Consider the following 20,038-nt stretch of genomic DNA (forward strand, 5'->3'; position numbering starts at 1 on the left):
AACTCTTCTCATTTCAGTTTAACGTTCTCCAGTTACTGACTCAGTTTGACAATAAAAGTCAACATGATCATATACTCATCATGAGCATTTTGCCATAGTGCATTCCCACATCTCCTGTATACTTGAAGATCACGTCACATCAACAATGCACAATACCTTGTGACCACTTCTGAGGCAAATATACATAAATCATGGTGAGAGCATTTATTAAATTCACACGCAAACAACAGCTTCTCAAGTTTCCCTGATTCCTTTTATACTGTTTTTAGCTGCAAAATAAAATTCCTTTCAAACAGTCTGAAAAATCCCCCCATAAGAGAATGTTTCTTCCTCAGAAAAGTAATTCCTGAAAAATTTCCCCATTGCAAGGTCACAGGGAACACTGTTATTCCCAGAAGACTTGAATCAAATCAATAATGCCAACAGTGGTACATCACATCTTGATTTAGAAACATAGAGTACCCTTCTGAGCGGTGGGTTAGTGGCAATGCGTTTAGCTTCTTGGGATGCCTCCAAACAGATGAGTTAACTGGAAGGGCATTCATTTCTGTGGCCTTCAGTATCACATGAGAAAGACTAAATCCCAAGACAGACAGCTTTTGCTCTGACTTCTTACTAATGGAGTGGGACACAGAAAGAAAACTGAAAGATGGATGCGCAGAGACGACGAAAATGCCAGAGAGCTTAAAATAGAAGGGAATACAGATGTAAAAAAGCTGCCTTAAAACAGCCACATTTAGCTTTTAACTAGAGGCAGAGACATTACCATGCACATGAAGCCGAACGTGCTGTTGGGCTTCTCCTGCAGCATTTGTTGCCACACAAGTGTATCGGCCAGCATCTTCCAGCAGGGCCTTGACAACTTGCAGAATACGGCCTGAAGACTCCAGCTGTACCAAAACAGAGAGCAGGGAACCACTTTACACAATGATCCCAGGCAGAGCCGCTAAGGGTAATGGCAAAGCGGACGTTTACGCTGAATACAGCCAGTCTGATCTTTCTTCTAACCTGGGGCTAATATTCACGGAAGAGGTGTCTTGGTAGTTCAGAGACTTCAGTGTTCCTGGGACAACAGGATTATTAGCTGTAAGAAGACCTAAATGGCAGAAGGGCAGGCAAGCAAAGCAAAGAGGAGACTGCAGGCAGAGAGCTGCTGCTGGCGAGATGTCAAAAACTGCTCCAGCCTAAAGTAAATCAAAGCCATTACAAGCGCTCAACCCTCTGGAGCATGCAAGCACTTGGAAGGGCTGTTCATTGAAAGCTGGACTCTCACAGTGAGAAAGGAACGTATAGGTAAGTGCTGCAACGGCAGTGCTTATAGAAAAACACATCTAATCCCACCTTGTAAGTGACAAGTGGGTAGAGACACCTTGTAACTGGAAGGTAACCATACCTTGAAGGTTAAAGTACAACTGAAAGGAGCCAGATGCTGAATTTACAGTCATAGACTCTTCTGATATAGAGGTGTCTAACGGGATTCGGTCTGCTAAACACTGCTATTTCATCTGAGATTCCGTCCTACTCAGGTAAAAAGCCCATCTTTAGCATTTTTATATCACAGCATGAGGGAAGCAGAGGAAAAGATCCACTAATATGTACAAATTTTTGTAACTGTCTTTCATGGTTTGGATCCCATAAAAGAGCAGTGCTTACTCTTATATTTCCTCTGGCTGTGTTTACCGGTTGACCATCTTTTAACCATGTTATGGAAGGGCTGGGAATGCCATTGGCTATGCACTGCAGCATCACAGGCTTGTGTATCACAACAGCTCTCTCAGAAGTCCCAGCTGATTTGATGGTTGGAGGAACTGCAAAAAGCACCAGAAACAAAAATGAAGTATCATTTAAACATATACATTTAAATCTATAGAAGCAATATCCCACAGGTAAGAGCACCTCTACTTCTATTTCACCTGTTCTCATCTCCATTTTTCAACCCACTAAATACAGAAAATTTGAGCACCTTCTGGCCACTAATGTAAAATAAAGGCAGTCTGCTGCTTCCCCCCCACTCTTGAGTAACCTACCATGCACAGTAACATCAAATTCCTTTTCATATTCTCCTGCCTTATTTGCAGCCACACATTTATAGTGGCCAGTGTCTGACACTTGAGCTCGAGAGATGAGAAGTTTTTGTCCATTTAATAAGATCTTATGTCCAGCTCCCTCTTCAACTGGTTGACCGTCTTTCAACCACCTACCAAAAAGAAAGTACAATCTCAGTTCTCTATGAAAGTAAGATCAGATCAACAACGCTCCTAAAATATGAAGAATTATATTTAACAGAATGTCTCAGTAACTCTATTTGTATTTTTAGGAAGGTTTAGTGATGTCAGGCAGTATTCTGCCTTTCTGAGTACCATGGACCAAAATGGTTTATCAGGAGAATGGAGTACAGGGAAACAGGTACTAAAGAAGTCAGAAAGGTGACAACTGGGAAGCAGTAGTGAAAGTGGATACCATCACCAGAGGCAGACAGAGTCTCCAAAGTAAAAGCAACCACTGGTGGCAGATGAAAAGTGCATGGTTGCATTAGCAAGGGAATGAGAGCTTTGTCAGCTCTTGTTATCTATCCTAATTTCCAGGACATGCATACTGGCACAACATACCAAACTACATTAAAATAAAATCCTGATCCTGAAATGTGTGTGTCTGAGCTGTCTTCAGTGGAGCCAGGAGTTTGTCCTCCACACATTAACCATCACTAAGTAACACGGGCAGTTCATAAAGACTACCTCCAAGCTCACCTAACCAACCAGAAGATTTTTATTTTTCTTTCTACTGTCATACCAATTCCCTTACTTGATAGTTGGTGAGGGTGTCCCTGTTGCTGAACAATCCAACTCCAAAGGGCTATGGAGAATCACAATGTAGTCCAAGAGCTCATCCTCACCTTCCACAAATGGTGGGACTGTAAGAGAGAAAAATTCATCAACAGAAACATTTAAGGATTAGAAATGTCATAAAAGTCTATCTCAAATAGTAATATATATAAAAAAAATAATCTTGACATCCATCTCACTTTGGGAAACGTACAGATTTGCAGTTCAACACTGTTCCTTTTTGAAGAGAAACATCTACCCAATGATCTTTTATGGTTTCAAATACTCTTCTCATTCTTTTTTGTTGTTTCTTGTTTTCAGACAGAATCTGGGTGGGGAGTGTGTGTGGTACTTTCAGCATCCTCTGTCAGCAAAAAGTGCACAAAGATGCAGAGGACCCTCTTCCAAGTCCTCTTCACCCTGTGTCATTCCCTTGAAGGAGTGGTTGGGCTGGGGAGGAAGCAATGCCGTACAGCTCCTCCCAGCACCTTCACTGACTAGCAAGACCAGTAAGATACATTTGGAGTGGCAGAATGGATGCTCTACAGCTGCATGTAATAGTATGCAATGATCTTCAAGAGGGCAATTCAAAGCCTAAAAATCAAGCCTTTAAAGTTCTTAAATAAACCCTTTCATGTCAGGAGAATGTAATTAACATTTGCATAACTGATTTACCTAGAGACATTCAGAAGGGTCCGCTGAGATTCAGATCATGGTAAAGGATTCAATAGAAAAAGAAGAAAAAAATCTTCACGAAAGGTCCAAAATTTGCACAACAGCTCAAATTCAGAGAAAGGTGTTCTTCCCACAGACACAACTACTCATTGCTATTTTTTTAATGGATTCCTTTCATATCCATGATTTTCTTCTAGAAAGGCAAGTTATAAGAATTTTGAAGGTTCTTGAGGATAATATTTACCTACCACACGCAGGAAAACTCTTCAAGAACTAACCTGAAAGTAAAAGTCTTCAAGCTGTCCCGTAACCCTGGACAGAAAAAGTGTGCAGTGCCCAAGTTTAACAAAGTAGGCAACTTGACTAAGTGATCTTTCATACAATGATACCAACAAAAGTAAAAGCATGCTTTATTAGGTTTATGGAAATCTGACAAATCAGTAGTTCTGTTGCTTACACACCTAAGATTTCAACTTCATATTTGATTTCTTCTTCTCCAGCAATGCTTGTGGCCACACACAAATACTGGCCCTGGTCAGCCTCAACAGCATTCAGAATCTCCAGCTTCTTCCCACCAGATACAACACGGACATTGTTGCTTGGTTTCACAGGCACACCATCTTTTAACCAGGTAAGGAGAGGCGGAGGGTTGCCAGCAGCTTTACACTCCAGCGTCACTGAACCACCTGCAACCACTTGTCTGTTCTGGGCTGTGTCAGCATCGCCCTCAATTACTGGAGGAACTGTAGAAAGGAAAAAAATATATTGCAATTGATTAATTCTGTAACCAGAAAACGTATTAAGAGCAAATGGGTTAGTTCCTCTCAACTCACTTTGGCTCTATATACCATTATGTCATGCACGATTTCACATGAGAATTTGCTGCCAGGGCAAGCCAAGACAAAGGGGAAACAGTGAAGTCAAATGATGTAGTTCAATATTGACCAGTTATATAATAGAGGATCTGCAGGGCTTTGAGATGGAAGAACAAAATACGAAGGTCTTAAAACAGTACACTAAAGATCCCACCCAGGGTGGCTATTTCAGGTAAGCGTTGTTCAGCATGCACATGTGAGAGAGAGAAAGGATACATGGACAAGAAATAGTTTTGATACTTCACCAAAGCATGGTATCAAGGCTGTGAAGTTTAAAGCTTTTTGAGAGTCTCATAAAGCACAGGGTGTAAAGCTCCCTCTACATGGCCCTGCTAACACAGGCCAGTTTTTAAATGCAGCCATTGACTGCTGTGCACCCTTGACAGGCCTACAAATGCTGCTGATGTAACAAAGGCAGAAAAGCTTGCAAAATGCACTTCCTGTAATATGGCAAGTAACCAAGTCCAATAAACTCTCACTTACCGTAGACATCCACGTCATATATTTTCTCAGCAGCTCCAGCAGCGTTGGTCACACGGCAAGTGTACTTTGCAGAATCTGATACTTGGGCCCGAGGTATCTGCAGGAATTGCCCTCTATCCACATACAGAGCTTGGGGGCTGGAAATAATTGGGCGTCCATCTTTGTACCATGTAATGGTAGGAACAGGGATTCCCTTGGTTTCACATTCCAAATTTATAAGATTGTTAAGAAGCGCTGATACCTCTGTGGTAATATTTCCTCCTTTAATACTAGGAGGGACTATTTCAAAAGACAGAACAACAACATTAAAGCCTTAGTATACAAGTCTGTGCAGATTTAAATGGATTAAACGTTAGAATGCTGTAACAATAAAAGATTTAAGCTTAATTAGACCTCCAACCTTTCCTTTTTGTTTGTTTGTTTGTTTTTTTCCCCAGCAGAGTTATACATTGCCTGCACAATTCCCTGGGGCACACAAAGAGTAGAAAGGATGAAGAGAACACAACATAAAGTTTAAGAATCAAGTCCCACAGCAAGGGGTACTGCAAAGAACTGCTGCCTCACTAGAGGTACCTGGAAATATTTTACCTTCTAGGCTCCAACATGTGCCAAGTTAGGACAGCTGGGCCTCCATGCATCCTGTAATGCATCTGGGCATGGCTCTGCCTCTTCCCTGTCTCTGAGGGGTAAAGAAAGAGAAATCCCTGTATACCTTGGGAGGTGCATCCTCCCAATAAGGAAAAGTGACCTGCTATTTAAAATACCAAATACATCCAAGAGCCTCTACGGCTGGAGTGGGAACTGCTCAGTACTCAAAACTTCTGAAGATGAAGTCACTTACTTTGAGACTAAATAGGAGCTTAACAGTCTAGGTTTATGCTCCTATTTTTGAAACTTTTGGCTGATAGTCATTTCCCTTGCTCGCTAGGCAGCGGTACTCAGATTTTTCTAGCAAACAAGCTCTAGTATAAATCAGCCAATGTAAAGAGTTCGTAAATCTCTGTAGAAGTAATAAAAACACAGTGCAATTGGCAACAAGGAAATTTATGACTGCTGAAAGCAACAGACACATCTGGCAGGCACATTAACTCCTCTGCTGCCAAACATGCTCAGTATATCCTAATCTTTCACTGACTTCCATAGTGTTCATTTAAAATGCCACTGCAGAAATATAAGGTGAAGTCTCATCTATGAGAAGGGTCTTGCAGATTTTCAAACCATGATGAAATATTTTCATAATTAAATAATTTGTGTGGAAAAAAAAAGCAAACCTATAAAACATGCTGAAACACATCCATTTCAAAGGCAAATGCATTTCTCTATCAGTAAATACTTTCATCCACAGAGCTGGGGAATGGTCTTAACATGGTGTTTTGGGAAAATATCAAAGCTAAAAGTAGGGCTAAATAGCTAAAACAAAGTAAGAACTAGCAAGAATCAGCATCTAGGTTCCTCGCTTACTCCATGGGCTTCCGTTTGTCCAGCCAGGATTAATGAGAAACTTAAAAATAAAGAGATATTCCATTCCACTATCACAAATTCACCTCTCTATTCTGAAGAATCTGAAGCAAGGTCTACTTATCTGTGAGAACTTCATTTGTGTGTGGCTTTTTATTCTTCTAATGTCACAACAGCCACAATCACCTGCATGTCCTCACAGCATTTTCTTTGTTCTCGACGGGGAAAGACTTCACTGTGAGTGGTGCACAGTATATTTCTGCGCATATGGTTGCACCACACTTCAGAAACATCCCAGATGATGGAAATAATTTATTATAAGTTCACAGGTATCAGAACAAAAGACACACGATCTTCAGAAGCAAATCCATAGCAAACGAGCACTCATCAGCTTAAAGGCTCATGGATTCAAATTCCCACCCTTCACACTCCAAGCACAAGAGTGTTATGCCACCTAGAGATTTCTGCACTTGTCTCCCCCTAATTTCTGCTAGCACTGTGCTCTCCCAGTTTTCAGGTCTGACTGGGCTTTCACATGTTCTTTGTCTTCCAAACTGAAAAACTCTTCCTCTTACTTCCTTTTGAGGTCTTCCTTCAAAAGCTACTTCTTCCTTCTTCCATGAATCCTTCCCCTCTTTTTCTCCCGACTGATAATCTCCTAATTTACATTAAACTTATCTACACTTATCACAGGAATTATCTGTTCTCCATGTCTTTGCTAAGACTCCACTGCTTGTAAAAAACACAGCAAGTGTACTCAGTGTGCTTTAAACTTCACGAAAATAATAATAATGTAATGTCATTATCTCATGCCAGTGCTGCTTCTCTTGCTATAAATGACCTCACTTGCCATAAATAACCTCAGTTTACACCAATTTAAGAAAGATATACCACACTACCTAAAGATCATCTGGAACATTCTTTTTCAAAGACTATTTGGGTCTGATTCTCACTGGGTTTGCACTTTACTTTATACTTTTGCACTTTAACTTATTCCTGGATGAATTTACTCCTCACATTAGGTTAAGGAAAATAAGACCATGAGTATATTAAAATAAAAATATTCTAATTAATTTTCTTCTCCCTAAGACAGATCAAAATAATGAAGCCAATGTGATAATAAAATAATTCAGTTGAAAATAATTAATAGCAAAATTTGAGAAGGCCCTTCGAGATTTTTTTGCTTTCACCAGCTACAAACTAATAAAAAGCACAAAAAAGCCACTTAAAAGCCAAGCTTGCAAAGACTACATCCATACTTCACTTGAGATATATATATACGTAAAAAGATCGCTTTGTGAACAGATAATTATTAAGTTATGTTTACACACAAAATCTGCAGGATCAGAGCCTTACTTTATTTTTGTCTGAGTATCTCCATTCAGAAAATAAATCTTATGAGTAAAATTAACGGTTCTTCCAGGATTAGACATTCTACAAACTTACCATGGATGATCAGCTTGACCTCCTTAACTTGCTTGCCAGCAGTGTTGGTAGCGCTGCACTGATAACGGCCTTTGTCAATCCTTCGAGCATTCTTTATGTGTAGAACTTGATCTTTGTCCAGAAGCTTAACATTGGGATCACCCAAAAACAAGGGCCTGGAATAGAGATTATTTCTCTTCACAGAACTCTGACCCCATCCTTGCAAGATTAATTTAAACTGACAGTAATAAGAAGAGGTCCTTTAATGGCAGTAATTGTACCATTAAAGGGTACCATTTAGCACTACAGCAACAGCATTAATCCAAAGAAGTACCATAAAGTGACAAAATATTATAATTAACTATTCCTAGTTTTTAGGAGAAACCAAAACAAAAAGTACTTTACTCAGGTCATTCAGGATGCCAGCATCAGAGCCAGAGTCCTACTCCTGATCTCAGTTCCTTTTCTAATTACTTAGGTCATGACAGTCCTTTGCTGATAACAAAACGTCTGTATTTACCAGATGAGTGTCAACATATCAATACCAAAGAGTAAAGAACTGTCATATCAAAATATCCGTGACTACCAGCCAACATCTATGCTGAACTACATTGCTAAACACTATTTAAAAACATTTAAAAACATTTACAGCCCATGTTGTTTTTCAGCTAATATTTAAGCCACCAAGAATTCTTCTCTTGGTATGCCTTCCTGGAAGACAAGATGAAACATGCAGGTTACAAATGTTTTAAAACCTTTACTGTATATATGCAGAACTGCACAAGGCACTAGCTGGAAAAATGTTTGACACTGGTACTGTCTAGTAATGAAAAAATCATGCCAGCAAAACAACTGTATTTTAACTAATAATATGTTTAAAATAATCCAGATAGAATAAACTCAAATAAATGGTTACGTTTCTCTTGGTTCAAGCATTGTCTGGCTTCAAACACTGTAGATCTGCTCTGCAAGTGCCAGTGTCAATAACTGGATAGTTCATAAAGAAAAGCAGGATGCTAACTTTTGATTAAAGAACTTATCACCTCACACACACACCACAAATTATGTCAAATGACAATAACTTAACACTTAATAGTTAAAAGCATAGCTTGCTGGTACCTTCTATGCACCTTTTATGTTCTAAGGGAGGAATAATCTAGACAGAAATCACAAAAGCTATAATAATATACTTACTTGCCATCTTTGAACCAGTGTACGTCAGGAAAAGGGAAGCCTTTGGCTCTACATTCCAGACTGATTTCCTGGTTGAGGATGACTGCAACTTCACTGGGGATATCAGCACCTATTATACTTGGTGGAACTTCAAAAAGACAAACATTACAGGAAGGACTGGTATTTAACCAGAAAGGTATGCTATGAAACTGGAAGAAATGCAGCAGTGGATCATGCCATTCCCTTGAAAGAACAGAAACTCCTGCTACATCACAATATCACTTCTACCTGACAAGCATTTCCACGCTTATACTGGTGAACTGTACATAAAACAACTGCTATGTTAGACTGCTGTAGACCCGAAATACAAATTATCAAAGACCAAAATCCATCAACAAACCCCAGCATTTCGTCTGTTTTACTGCAAGAATGGCAAATTTTAATTATTCAAAAGCCATCATGATGAGTGCTTTGGCAGCCAATGTTTAAGGGGCAGTGAGAGGAAGAATGTATTTATAATGAGTTGAAATTTACTGGCTTCTTAAATATCAACTGTTTTTCACACCACCATCTTAAAAGAAAACAAGAAACCACAACAAAACCCATAGAACTAACCTAGTATATCTAGGTTAAACAGCTTCTCAGAACTTCCTGCTACATTTATGGCTTTGCACGAATATTGTCCAGCATCATCAGTAACAGCTTTAAGGAGCTTCAGTATCTTCCCATTGTGCAAAATCTGGAGAGTACTGCTTTCCACAACCTTAAAAGAACCCAAGACATTAGCCTTATGTGATCCAAGTTACATCAGCCAAATATCACAGCTCGATTTTTATAAGAAAATGGTAGTTTTAGTCTAAGGATAAACTGTTTCCCCTTTCAGTTACACTTTCAGGTACACTAACCTCCTCAACTTCTGCAATCTATTCAATATGACTTGTAGCTCAAAATACAATAGAGAGTGGGAAAACCAAAGAAATTCTTTGTCCATCAATAACGGTCAGTCACAAACGTGTATAAAGTGGTGTCTCCTCATCTTAAACTATCACTTAGCTACAAGTAGAAGCATAGGACTCAAGGATAATCCTAAGGCATTCAAATCACCTCCAAGAGTTCTTATTTCTCCAACTACAGAATAAAGAAAATACCATTATTTGTCCCCTCTCCAAGGAGCCTGGCATCTACAATACTGGGAGATTGCTAAGGCTAATTCCTAGGGGAATCTTGAAAATAAAGAGTTTACTTTTGACTTATGGACCAGCTGAACTAACGGATTAGCCATATTTAGCTGGCTTTCTGTGTGGGTGTTCTCAGTGCAGTTTAAATATACATAAAAGCATGTACATCTATTTTCTTTAAATGAGCTCTCATACCAAACACTCAAAAGTCAACACAAAACTGACCAATAATTGCTATGTTACTTCCGTTAGGTTAATTGTTCATACCTGGATATCTTCTTTATACCAGGAGATGATTGGGAAGGGGTTACCAGATACTTCACAGAAGAGACTTACAGGGTGATGAACAACTACAGATGTGTTTGTCACCTTTTCTTGATCTTTAATTTCAGGAGGAACTACAAGAAAGTTCAAAGTCACATATTAAGCCTTCTATTCCAGTGATTTTCCACTTCCTCCCTCCCCTCAAGTCAAGGACCTCTGTAAACTAAATTTCTCAGACCCCTTCCATTCCCTCCCTAATGCTTCCATTTCCCTTTTGGATCTGGACTTATCTCCCTGTGTCCTTTCTTCTCTTTATCAAAAACCAGTCTTCTCTTGCCCAATAACTGACTTCCAGGGAAATACACTCAAATACAATCGCCACTACCATTTTAAGAGAATAATCTTAAAATTTAATCTTAAAATTAATTTTATTTAATCTTAAAATCCCATGTTATTTGCTTAGCACATAAAGGAAGCAGATTCCAGAGAGTCATCCTTCCTCTTCACTGCTCCAGTCATCCCCAAGAACATCTGCCTATCTTTTGTCCCACTATGAATGCAAAATAATGGCCTTATGCGGTGGATTAGAAAGTTCAAACCCCACGCACAAGTACGGCTGGCACAAGATGGAATTCCTGCTTTTCTCAGAAGAAAGATAAGGATATAATCCTGCTCAGGCATCAGAACTAACTATCATGGGAAGCCAACAAGGCTGGAATAAACATACTCTGTAAGAAGCAAAATATCAAAACACATCCCAAGGCCACCTGCAGTGTTTCTATTTTCGAATTAGGATTCTGGAAGAAGAATATCGGGAGCAAGAATTCTCCTAGCCTACGTTCATTCTGATAAATAGCTTTTCTTATATTTATATTTGAAATGCAGATCTATCACCCAGTCTTTAATGTCTACAGTACAAAAGTCTTCATTTGTTATTTGCAATAAAGTTTTCAAGTATAACTAGAGCCCTCTACAAATGAAACGCATACAGCTCTTTGGGCAAAGCAAAGATGGTTTCTGCATAAAACCACAGAGAACAGAAACGATAGAAAAAATATAGAGTATTGAAATAATAGAAGTGCAAGTACTCAGATTAGATTTTATAATTTAACGGCACATAGGCAGATTTGGGACATGCAATTTCTGACACTAAAAAAGAAGATACACTTCAAAAACAGTTCCCCAATAGGTGTATTTGTTATTTACCGTTAACTTTCAGGTTGTATTTTCTTTCTGTACTTCCAGCTTCATTGGTTGCCACACAGATATACTCTCCATTATCAGAAGGTGTAACAGAAGCTATGATCAGCAGTGTCCCATCCTCCAGAATTGAAATCCCTGGTTCATTGCCTATCAGTTCTCTTCCATTACGTAGCCATTTGATGACGGGCTTTGGAATACCTAACAAGAAAAAGATGAAACTTCAAGAAACTCTTCGCTCAGCTCAAAATAAGAAACAACAACTCCCACTGCTTGCTGGAAGTCTTACTGGCAAGGACAACGCACAGGGAGGCCATGGGCTTTCAAACTTAAAGGAAGTCCAAACTGTTACAGTATAATTTTAACATTAAAAATATTAGTCCTAAACATTATAATATCCTTATTAGCTAGCAATGGCTTCTCACAGAACTTCCGCATATGGTTGTTATTTAAATCACTGTTAGTTTGAATTTTTCCACATAAAGTATATATGGAAAATACTGTGCACATTTTTACCACGACAAGGAGTACACAGAAACGTAGTAATTTTCAATGACCAACAGAAAAATATACTTTCGTCACTAAAGGTGGCAACAAAGATACACACCTTTTGCCGGGCATGGGAATGCAATGCGCTGATTTGCCACTCTTTCTTGAAAGGGACTATTGTATGGAGGATCCAGATCCTCAATAGTAGGAGACTCTGAAAGAAAATTAGACCCCCCAAAAAATTCTTCGCCTCTGCTCCCAAATGTGGAAATACAGTCCGGCAATACATAACACTTCTAAGTCTCTTTCATCCACACAAGGTTAGATTCCAATAACCCTCTTTACATTGATGAAGCGCACTATGCAAGCAGTCTTGAATTCAAAAGGAAGTAAGCAGTACAACGAGGCTTTCAAATTTGACTGAGATTGGTTCTCTCTAAAAGCCACTATATTTGTTTTGAAGGCAGCAACTTCTGCAAAATCTGAAAAATACTATTTAAACTGTTTTTTCTCATACCACATATTAGTACTACTTCCGTCCTTTGTTCTTGTATCTCATTTTAAATTTGTGTGCTGAATGAGACTATACAAAAAATATTTATAATTAAGTTACTGGACGTTCTTTGTTGGTTTTAACAAGCGGTTCTCAGCACCTCTAATCCAAAGGGATTGGAATGTCGCCTTTAGACCATTACAAAGAAGAAATAATTCCTGCTTAGCTTAAGTCAGACATGCAACATTGACGTAAGTCAGTCCATCAAGTGAGGAGTTATCCTACATATTTAAAGTGGCATGTTGACCACTGCTGCCCTGTCAGCATTGCAATAGCATACTAACTGACTGAGTGAAGACCTCAATTTCAGCTCATGAAAAACTCTAATTCTCTTCATTGTGACACCAGGCTTTGAGGTTCAGAGAGTCTCTGAAAATGTGAGACATCTGAACACATAGAGATAATATTTTAAAAAGATGTTTCCTATAGCGGAATCTGATTTTAATTACCTACTACAAAACCAAATCATAAGTAGCTTGAAGGTGTTCCTTTCAATTAAAAAAAAAGTAATATATTTTTAGTTTCTTTTTCTTATTTCTGCAAACTTTACAAAGACTATTCATGTATTCTAATGTTCCTTAATTAACATCAGAACCTAACATCTAAAACAGATATGGATTTCGCATCATGTAACAGTCAACAGCAAAGACCATTGCCCTCCAAAACATAAACCAGACAGCACTGACATGAAATCGTATCTAGCCAGGGCATGAGGCAAGATTATAGCCCTAATATAAATACCTTGAACTTGTACTGTTATCTCTGACGCATCGCTGCCCGCTACATTACTAGCAACACACTTGTAGATTCCAGCATCAGGAAGCTGGACGTTGCTGATGCTTAGAGCTCCATCCAGGCTGTGGATAAACTGCCCACCATCTATCGGCACAGCACTTCTGCCTTTGAACCAAGTGATTGTCGGGGGAGGGATCCCCTGGGCACTACAGGGTATGTCAACTCTGTGGCCAGCTTGAACTTTCAAAACTCGAGGCCCGCGCTGTACCTTTGGAGGAACTAAGGAAGAAAGTTTAGACCACAGTAATGTGAAGAAAATGATGTTCAAAATCACTCTTGAAGGAAATTCTTTTCTGTGTTTGTCATTTTAGAAAATGCCCTTCCTTATTCACTGAAACCAAATTCCCTCAGGTGACTAAGGAAGCAGACCTGCATGTTCTCTATGTAGGATCAGATGTACAATACCCTACTACTTAATTTATTTGAAGAAGCTACATTTCAAATTCTACTGCATGACTTCCATGTAAGTAGTGTAATATTATTATACTAAGCATATTTGAAGAGCTATGGGTCCTGGCTCTTGATAACACAAAATAATGCAAAAGCTTTTATGATAAAGTTAATTTTCCTTTTGACATTTTAATTTCCTTCCCCTAATCCCTGATCTTTGTACGCTTCCAAACACAAGTTCGGACAAGGAGATAAAATATGACTGGAAGAGATTTTGCCAGTCCCAAAGAATAATAAAAATCCAACATAACTCTTTGCCACAATGTTTTTCTTTCTAAGGATCATTGACAATAAAAAGACTTATAAAGAATGTCTGAAACAATAACAAGTGCCACTTTTCCAGACTCTCTGTCAACGTACAATTACAGATAAACAAAGATGTGCACTGATATCAGACTTCTCTATAGACAGAACCAGACAGTGGTCTGTTACAGCCATTGAAATTGAATTAGTGTAGTCTGAAGGTTTCAGAGCTGCTGGGCACAGGAGTTCCAACCTGGCACATTCATGGTATGTGATCCACTTCAAAGATATGTGCTGGCAATGGGCACTGGCAGCAACACTTCCAAAATCTGTATGAACAACAGGGTAACTATCTATACACCCACAATTACTATTGATCTGGGCTGTGCCAGGCCATGGCTCCTGCACCCACTCTCCTGTGTGCTTTATCACTGACAGGAGGTACATGTGCCACAACCTGTGCTTCTGTCTGATACAAGTGGGGAGGAATAAATGAGAGAGAATGGAGCTAACAGTAGTGACATTGTGTAAATGCTTAAAAGACTGTGGTTAGGGCCCAATGTGGAAGAGCAGGAGAGAGACAAGAGATTGAGAATGTAAAAAGGAGATCTATGGTAAAAAGGAGAGGGAAAGGGACGTGGGTCTTAGCTTGAGCAAGAGTGACTAGACACCTTTACTGAGGGGAAGAGGAAGGTGGGCACAAGCACAGGGTGCCTGTTTGAATAGAGAAAGTACAGTAAGATGGGTTAAGGTATTAGCTTGCAAAGGTGGGTACAGCAGAATGTGCATCCACACAGCCGTGCACAAAGACAGGAGCAGCTGCCTATCCACAGGCGACACAGTTGCATACTGGTTTCACAACCACCTGAGTAGGTGTGCAAGCAAACTTTGACATTCACTATTAAAGGAGTTTGGATATGTAATTCCTATCAAATTGGTGAGAAGCTGTAAGCCTCAGCCAACTTTGCTGTTCTCAGCCGCTGTTTGCAAACTTACTGCTGAGAAACCTCTGGCACAGAGAACATCTAAGTGCATTAGAACAGAAGTTTCCAGTTCTTAAAATCCCTCTGGCTGACTTTAAAAGAGTCAAATGTCATAGTGTGCTATAATTCTTCCACGAGTCTAAGGAACATTAAAGGAAGAGAGGGAGGGTGTGTGTGTATATACATACGTATGTGTGTGTGCGTATACAATATTTCCTTTCCACATAATCAGTAACAACAACTTGCATATGAAGATAATATGACCTGAAAGCATATAGGTCAATAGTATTTAATGCATATAAGGAAACACATTTGAAAAGCTCTGCATGATGCTAAATCCCACGTGGACACTTGCAGATGATTATCCTTTAAGTTAAAGCTTACCATGCACACTTAGCTTCACTGACTGAGTCACATTCCCAGCAATATTTGTGGCTACACAGATATACATTCCACTGTCTGAAACTTGAGTCTCGCTGATCTTCATTGACCCTGAGGGTAGGAAAGTGTGTCTGGAAAAAATAAGAAGCAGATACACTGTATAAACATGTATTGAAAGGTGAATGACCTCTACTTACAAATTGTTAATAACTGCTATGAGCTAAAATAACACCATTCTACAGGACACACTGAGCTGTGCTATATTATTAAACTATGACTTACATTTACTATTTTTTCTAACTCTTTAATGAGCCACTACATTCAGAATACACAGCAAAAATATAAAAATATAAAATCCAAACTAGAACATTTAGTTCTAGATACTTAAGAGGGCATATTAAAAATCTGTTTTGTTTCTTGAAATGAAAAAACAAAAAAAAACAAACCAACAAAAAACCCCAACTGGTAGAGAAATGTAGCTCTTCAATCTCCTGGCAAAAATTTTTGCTCAGCCCAGGTCAACAGAGTCAGAAAGTTAAACAACTTTTGGTACTACTTCATCCTGTCAAAAAAAGATCTTATGTTGATTCAAGATGGCAAAGGGGATTCTGAAGAGTGTTCTGATTCGAAACTGCCAGTTCTGGTATTTATAGAAATTGTCATTACGCATCAGTTCATCAGCATTAATTTTTACTACAGTTCTGGTCACAGGCCTGTAACATTACAAGATACATTGGCCAGCTAAGACAAAATCTTCTTATATAGAAGTCTAAAGTAATAGAGACAGAGAAAATAAATGAGGAGGGGAAAAAAAATGACAGCTAAAAACTGACAAGTAGCAATTCAAGTCTAGCACTCACGCATATACACAGAATTTAGGCAAAGTTGGTGGAAACTGGAGGTATCATCTGTCTTCCTTTCTCTGGCACTGTTTAATTAGGACAGTGTTATTATATGGGCATAAATGGTGAATTTTGGGATTGCAATGGCCTGGACAGATGAATGGAAAGAAAGTGAAGTGTATTTCCTCCAGGCCACCCAAATCTGCCTGTTACTATGATTGCTTCTCTGCTGCCCATATCTTTGCAAACTTTTTTTTTAATAAACCCAAAAGATAGATTGCTGGAGCAACTTATCTTCCATTATTTTGTCCACTAATTACATTTGCTTTCTGATAAAAGTTCCTTCATTTCTGATTTCACTCTTCTTTTGTTTACTGGTCACATTTCTAACATCAACTTTGGGTGGTCTCAAACAATTTTGTTTGGACTAATTCTTTAACTTTTGCTGACATCTGTAAACAATTTTATGGAATGGGCCGAGCTGGACTTCTGTTACTCTGGACAACTTGGATCTCTCCACAACAGCCATGAGCAAGTAGTCTAATTTATCAGTGTCTCCTGAGGTAAAATAAGGACAAGTAAGGGACCAAGAATGAGGATTCTTTAGCGCATGCAATGTGTTCACAGGACACAGCAAAAAATTCCACACAGATTACTAACAACAAATCAACTCTCTGTGCAAAAGCCTCCTTCACCAAATATGCTGGCCCAGCAGCTATTAGTTGCTGAGGCTGCCGCAGACTTGCTGGAATGGGTGGCTCTGAGGTGCAGATTTGGCCACAAGGGAAAGAGGCTCACCTTCAGGTCTGTACGATTCCTTAATTCGGCTCAGTTATTCGGCTCTTAATTCCACTTGGATCAGTGAGAGACACTAGACGACAATAGCACAGCAATTGCTACAGTGTGCATTTGGCCAGCATTACCATTTCCTGGTTTATGAATACAGCTATAGCCTTTACCCCTTCTGAGGTATCTTGAAGACTAGAAAGCACTAGCACACCCTGTGACAGCACCTGGCACTTCAACTGGGAACACACAGAGAATAATCACCTACTCATTTCCTCTCTCATTTTGTACCATACTAAAATAATAAGGAAGAATTCCAGCATTGCGGCCCATGCTGTATACAAGACTGTCCCCAACTCTTCATTCTCTAAGGTTGTCAAGTAACATTTTATGAGCATTTAGCTACGTTTTCACATGTTAAAGAATATCTGGAGAGTTTCTGGATCCAAAACACAGCAAGCTATGAGCCCCTGTAAGCACTCTCAAACATTTATCATCATCTGTATTCTACTGGCAGCCCAGACTTCATATGAATAACAGACAATGCTCCCCTGAGTATAAATACAAAGTGCTTAAGAAAAGAAAAACAGTTTTTAAACATTCATAATCAGGCACAATTTATGTGGGTCTCTGGGCATCACCACAGTACAAATATAACAGGATCTCTTTCATCTTGGCCTCCTGAGATCATATATAAACACGCACTGGAATGGAAGCTGTACAATAATGCATAGTCTTAGTATTCTTCAGAAAGAGACATGCGCTTAGTTTGGGACAGAGTTTCAAGACCTAGTAAAACCAGGTCATCATGCAGGAAAACTTAATACCCTCTGATTGATCCTGTGGCAATTAGAAATTACATAACCCTCCAAAATATTGAAAGCTTAGGCACAATTTCATTTTCCTTTTGTTTTCATCAAACATTGTTACCTTGGAGAGAATGGAGATATGAGCTGCATTTCTTTGGCCCAGGTAATTATGGGGGGTGGCAAGCTCTTTACTTCACATGGAAGTGTGACATCTTCCCCCGCAATTACTGAGATCTCTATGGGTTTATCATATGCATTTCCTTCCTGGTCTCCAGGCCTGGATACTCTAGGTTTCACTATAACATGGAACATGTTAAGAAGCTGCAATGAATATATGTATTTATACAAATGTAACACCATACAATTTTACTTCAGATGAAACATCTATTTTTTTATTGTATATAACATTACAATCCTATTTTGTAATGACATCTGCAATAGACATAAATCACTGTAATGCTGATATACAGTGCCTGTAGCTCAGACACCAGCTGATGCCTACATGCAATATGACAAATACCAGCAAGAAACACCCAAAGAGTGGGATAGCAACAGATACATGTAGTTCACGAATATGCTGAGCTCTGTATTGCATAGGTAGTTTGCAACCAATGCCTGAACTATTTTACACTAGAGCACCTACAAGCCAGAAAAGCCTTGCAAAGCAAGCTTACACCTAAATAAAATTGTTTATAATATTGGGAGATTGTAGGAAGCTCTGGAATTGGTGGGATTAATAGATCTTCATTCTTCTGTCAACAGGGATTTCTATTCCTGCACAGATAATCCCTATCCACTTCCATAAAAGACGAAATTATGATCAGACCAAGATCCTAGTCCATGAACACAAGGTAACATGTATCAGGAGGTTTTAAGACAATCATAATGGCTGGAGAATAGGCCTTTCAGTATCAGCCATTTGTAAAACTGCCTAGTATGTGGATCCAAAGTCAAAAGCACTTATTAGCGAACAGTTTAAATCCTGTTTACACTGTCGGTACCCTAGTTCACAATCCACTTCAGTGGGTTTTACTGTCTAAAGTAGAATGCAATGGAGGGAGAGAGACAACGACACTCTATTTGATTTTAGCTGATACATACCATAGACAGTCAGCTGGACCTTCCGTGTGGCATAACCAGCAGCATTTGTTGCAGTGCACATATATTCCCCAGTCTCTTCACCCCCTGGTGAAACTACATACAGACTTCCATCAGACCCTGCAGAAAATTTCACATTGCTGGAAAGAATTACTTCTCCTTTCTGTGTGAAAAAAAAAAAACAAAAACAAAAACAAAAGATCCACAGTGCTTGGTTTTTCTAAAATTGCAAAATACCAAGTCACATTAATTCAATAAAAGCTATAGCTTACAGCAGTAAAATAAAATCTAATGAAAACATTAAAACTATTAAAGTAATACAAAAATTGTTAGTGCCTGTAGCATCTCCCCTAGCTTACCCCATTGCTGTGATCAATTCTTTATATGAAAAATACTGTATTTTTAATATAACACTGGGACTGACTTTTTACTGTGCAATACGGTCCATGCTCTTTAATGCAGTTCCATAGACAAAACAATTTGCAGGCAGTCTGACTAAATTGAGCAATATTTATTTTAAATTTGTGAAGAACAGTCTGAATTTTTGCCTTAAACAACCTGTTTTGTAGATTTTATGTATGTGTCTTGAACAAACCTGTTTTACAGTGCAAGTTTTATGTATTAGCCCTAAAACAGCCTGCTTTGCAGTACAGCCTGCTCCAGGGAGGGAACAAGCCCTGCAAAGGCAGAGCAGTGCTCCCTCCTCGGAGATAAGAGGATGAAGTGGTGTTGCCTCCTCAGAGATAGAAGGGTGGAGCGGTGTTCTCCCTTCAGAAACTTTAGTTGGGGCGATCGGTAAAGGGGGGCTTCAGTTGGAGCAGCTACCCAACCTCGCCTATCCAAATGGACAAACCCTGCAGAGGAGGGGTGTTTCTGGACTTGGGGAGGCCCACTCCCTTATCTACAGGTGTACACTGGACTTGGGGAGGCCCACTGCCTTATCTATAGTGGACAGAAACCCCTTGGAACCCCCAAAATATTGTACACTGCACCTGCATCCCAATTAGCATGAAAAGTGAGGAGGAGATAACATAAACAGGACTCATGAGTATTAAT

At 39.2% G+C, this 20,038-nt stretch overlaps 1 protein-coding gene across 1 annotated transcript in view; it reads right to left on the reverse strand.

Moving 5' to 3' along the window:
* Window positions 1-20,038, reverse strand: part of HMCN1 (hemicentin 1) — a 223,361-nt gene that overhangs the window by 97,925 nt on the left and 105,398 nt on the right. Inside the window, exons 21-36 of the mRNA XM_086463037.1 lie at window positions 18,986-19,145; window positions 18,006-18,180; window positions 15,451-15,578; window positions 13,337-13,609; window positions 12,161-12,256; window positions 11,560-11,754; window positions 10,357-10,487; window positions 9,527-9,674; window positions 8,933-9,059; window positions 7,760-7,914; window positions 4,856-5,134; window positions 3,959-4,240; window positions 2,803-2,911; window positions 2,028-2,197; window positions 1,654-1,808; window positions 767-890 (exon numbers count right to left, since the gene is read on the reverse strand). Coding sequence (XP_086319163.1) covers window positions 767-890; window positions 1,654-1,808; window positions 2,028-2,197; window positions 2,803-2,911; window positions 3,959-4,240; window positions 4,856-5,134; window positions 7,760-7,914; window positions 8,933-9,059; window positions 9,527-9,674; window positions 10,357-10,487; window positions 11,560-11,754; window positions 12,161-12,256; window positions 13,337-13,609; window positions 15,451-15,578; window positions 18,006-18,180; window positions 18,986-19,145 — 2,707 coding nt within the window. The remainder of the gene's footprint in view (window positions 1-766; window positions 891-1,653; window positions 1,809-2,027; window positions 2,198-2,802; window positions 2,912-3,958; window positions 4,241-4,855; window positions 5,135-7,759; window positions 7,915-8,932; window positions 9,060-9,526; window positions 9,675-10,356; window positions 10,488-11,559; window positions 11,755-12,160; window positions 12,257-13,336; window positions 13,610-15,450; window positions 15,579-18,005; window positions 18,181-18,985; window positions 19,146-20,038) is intronic.

The sequence above is a fragment of the Leptosomus discolor genome, chromosome 3 (genome assembly GCF_034619465.1).
Source record: "Leptosomus discolor isolate bLepDis1 chromosome 3, bLepDis1.hap2, whole genome shotgun sequence".
Lineage (NCBI taxonomy): Eukaryota > Metazoa > Chordata > Aves > Leptosomiformes > Leptosomidae > Leptosomus > Leptosomus discolor.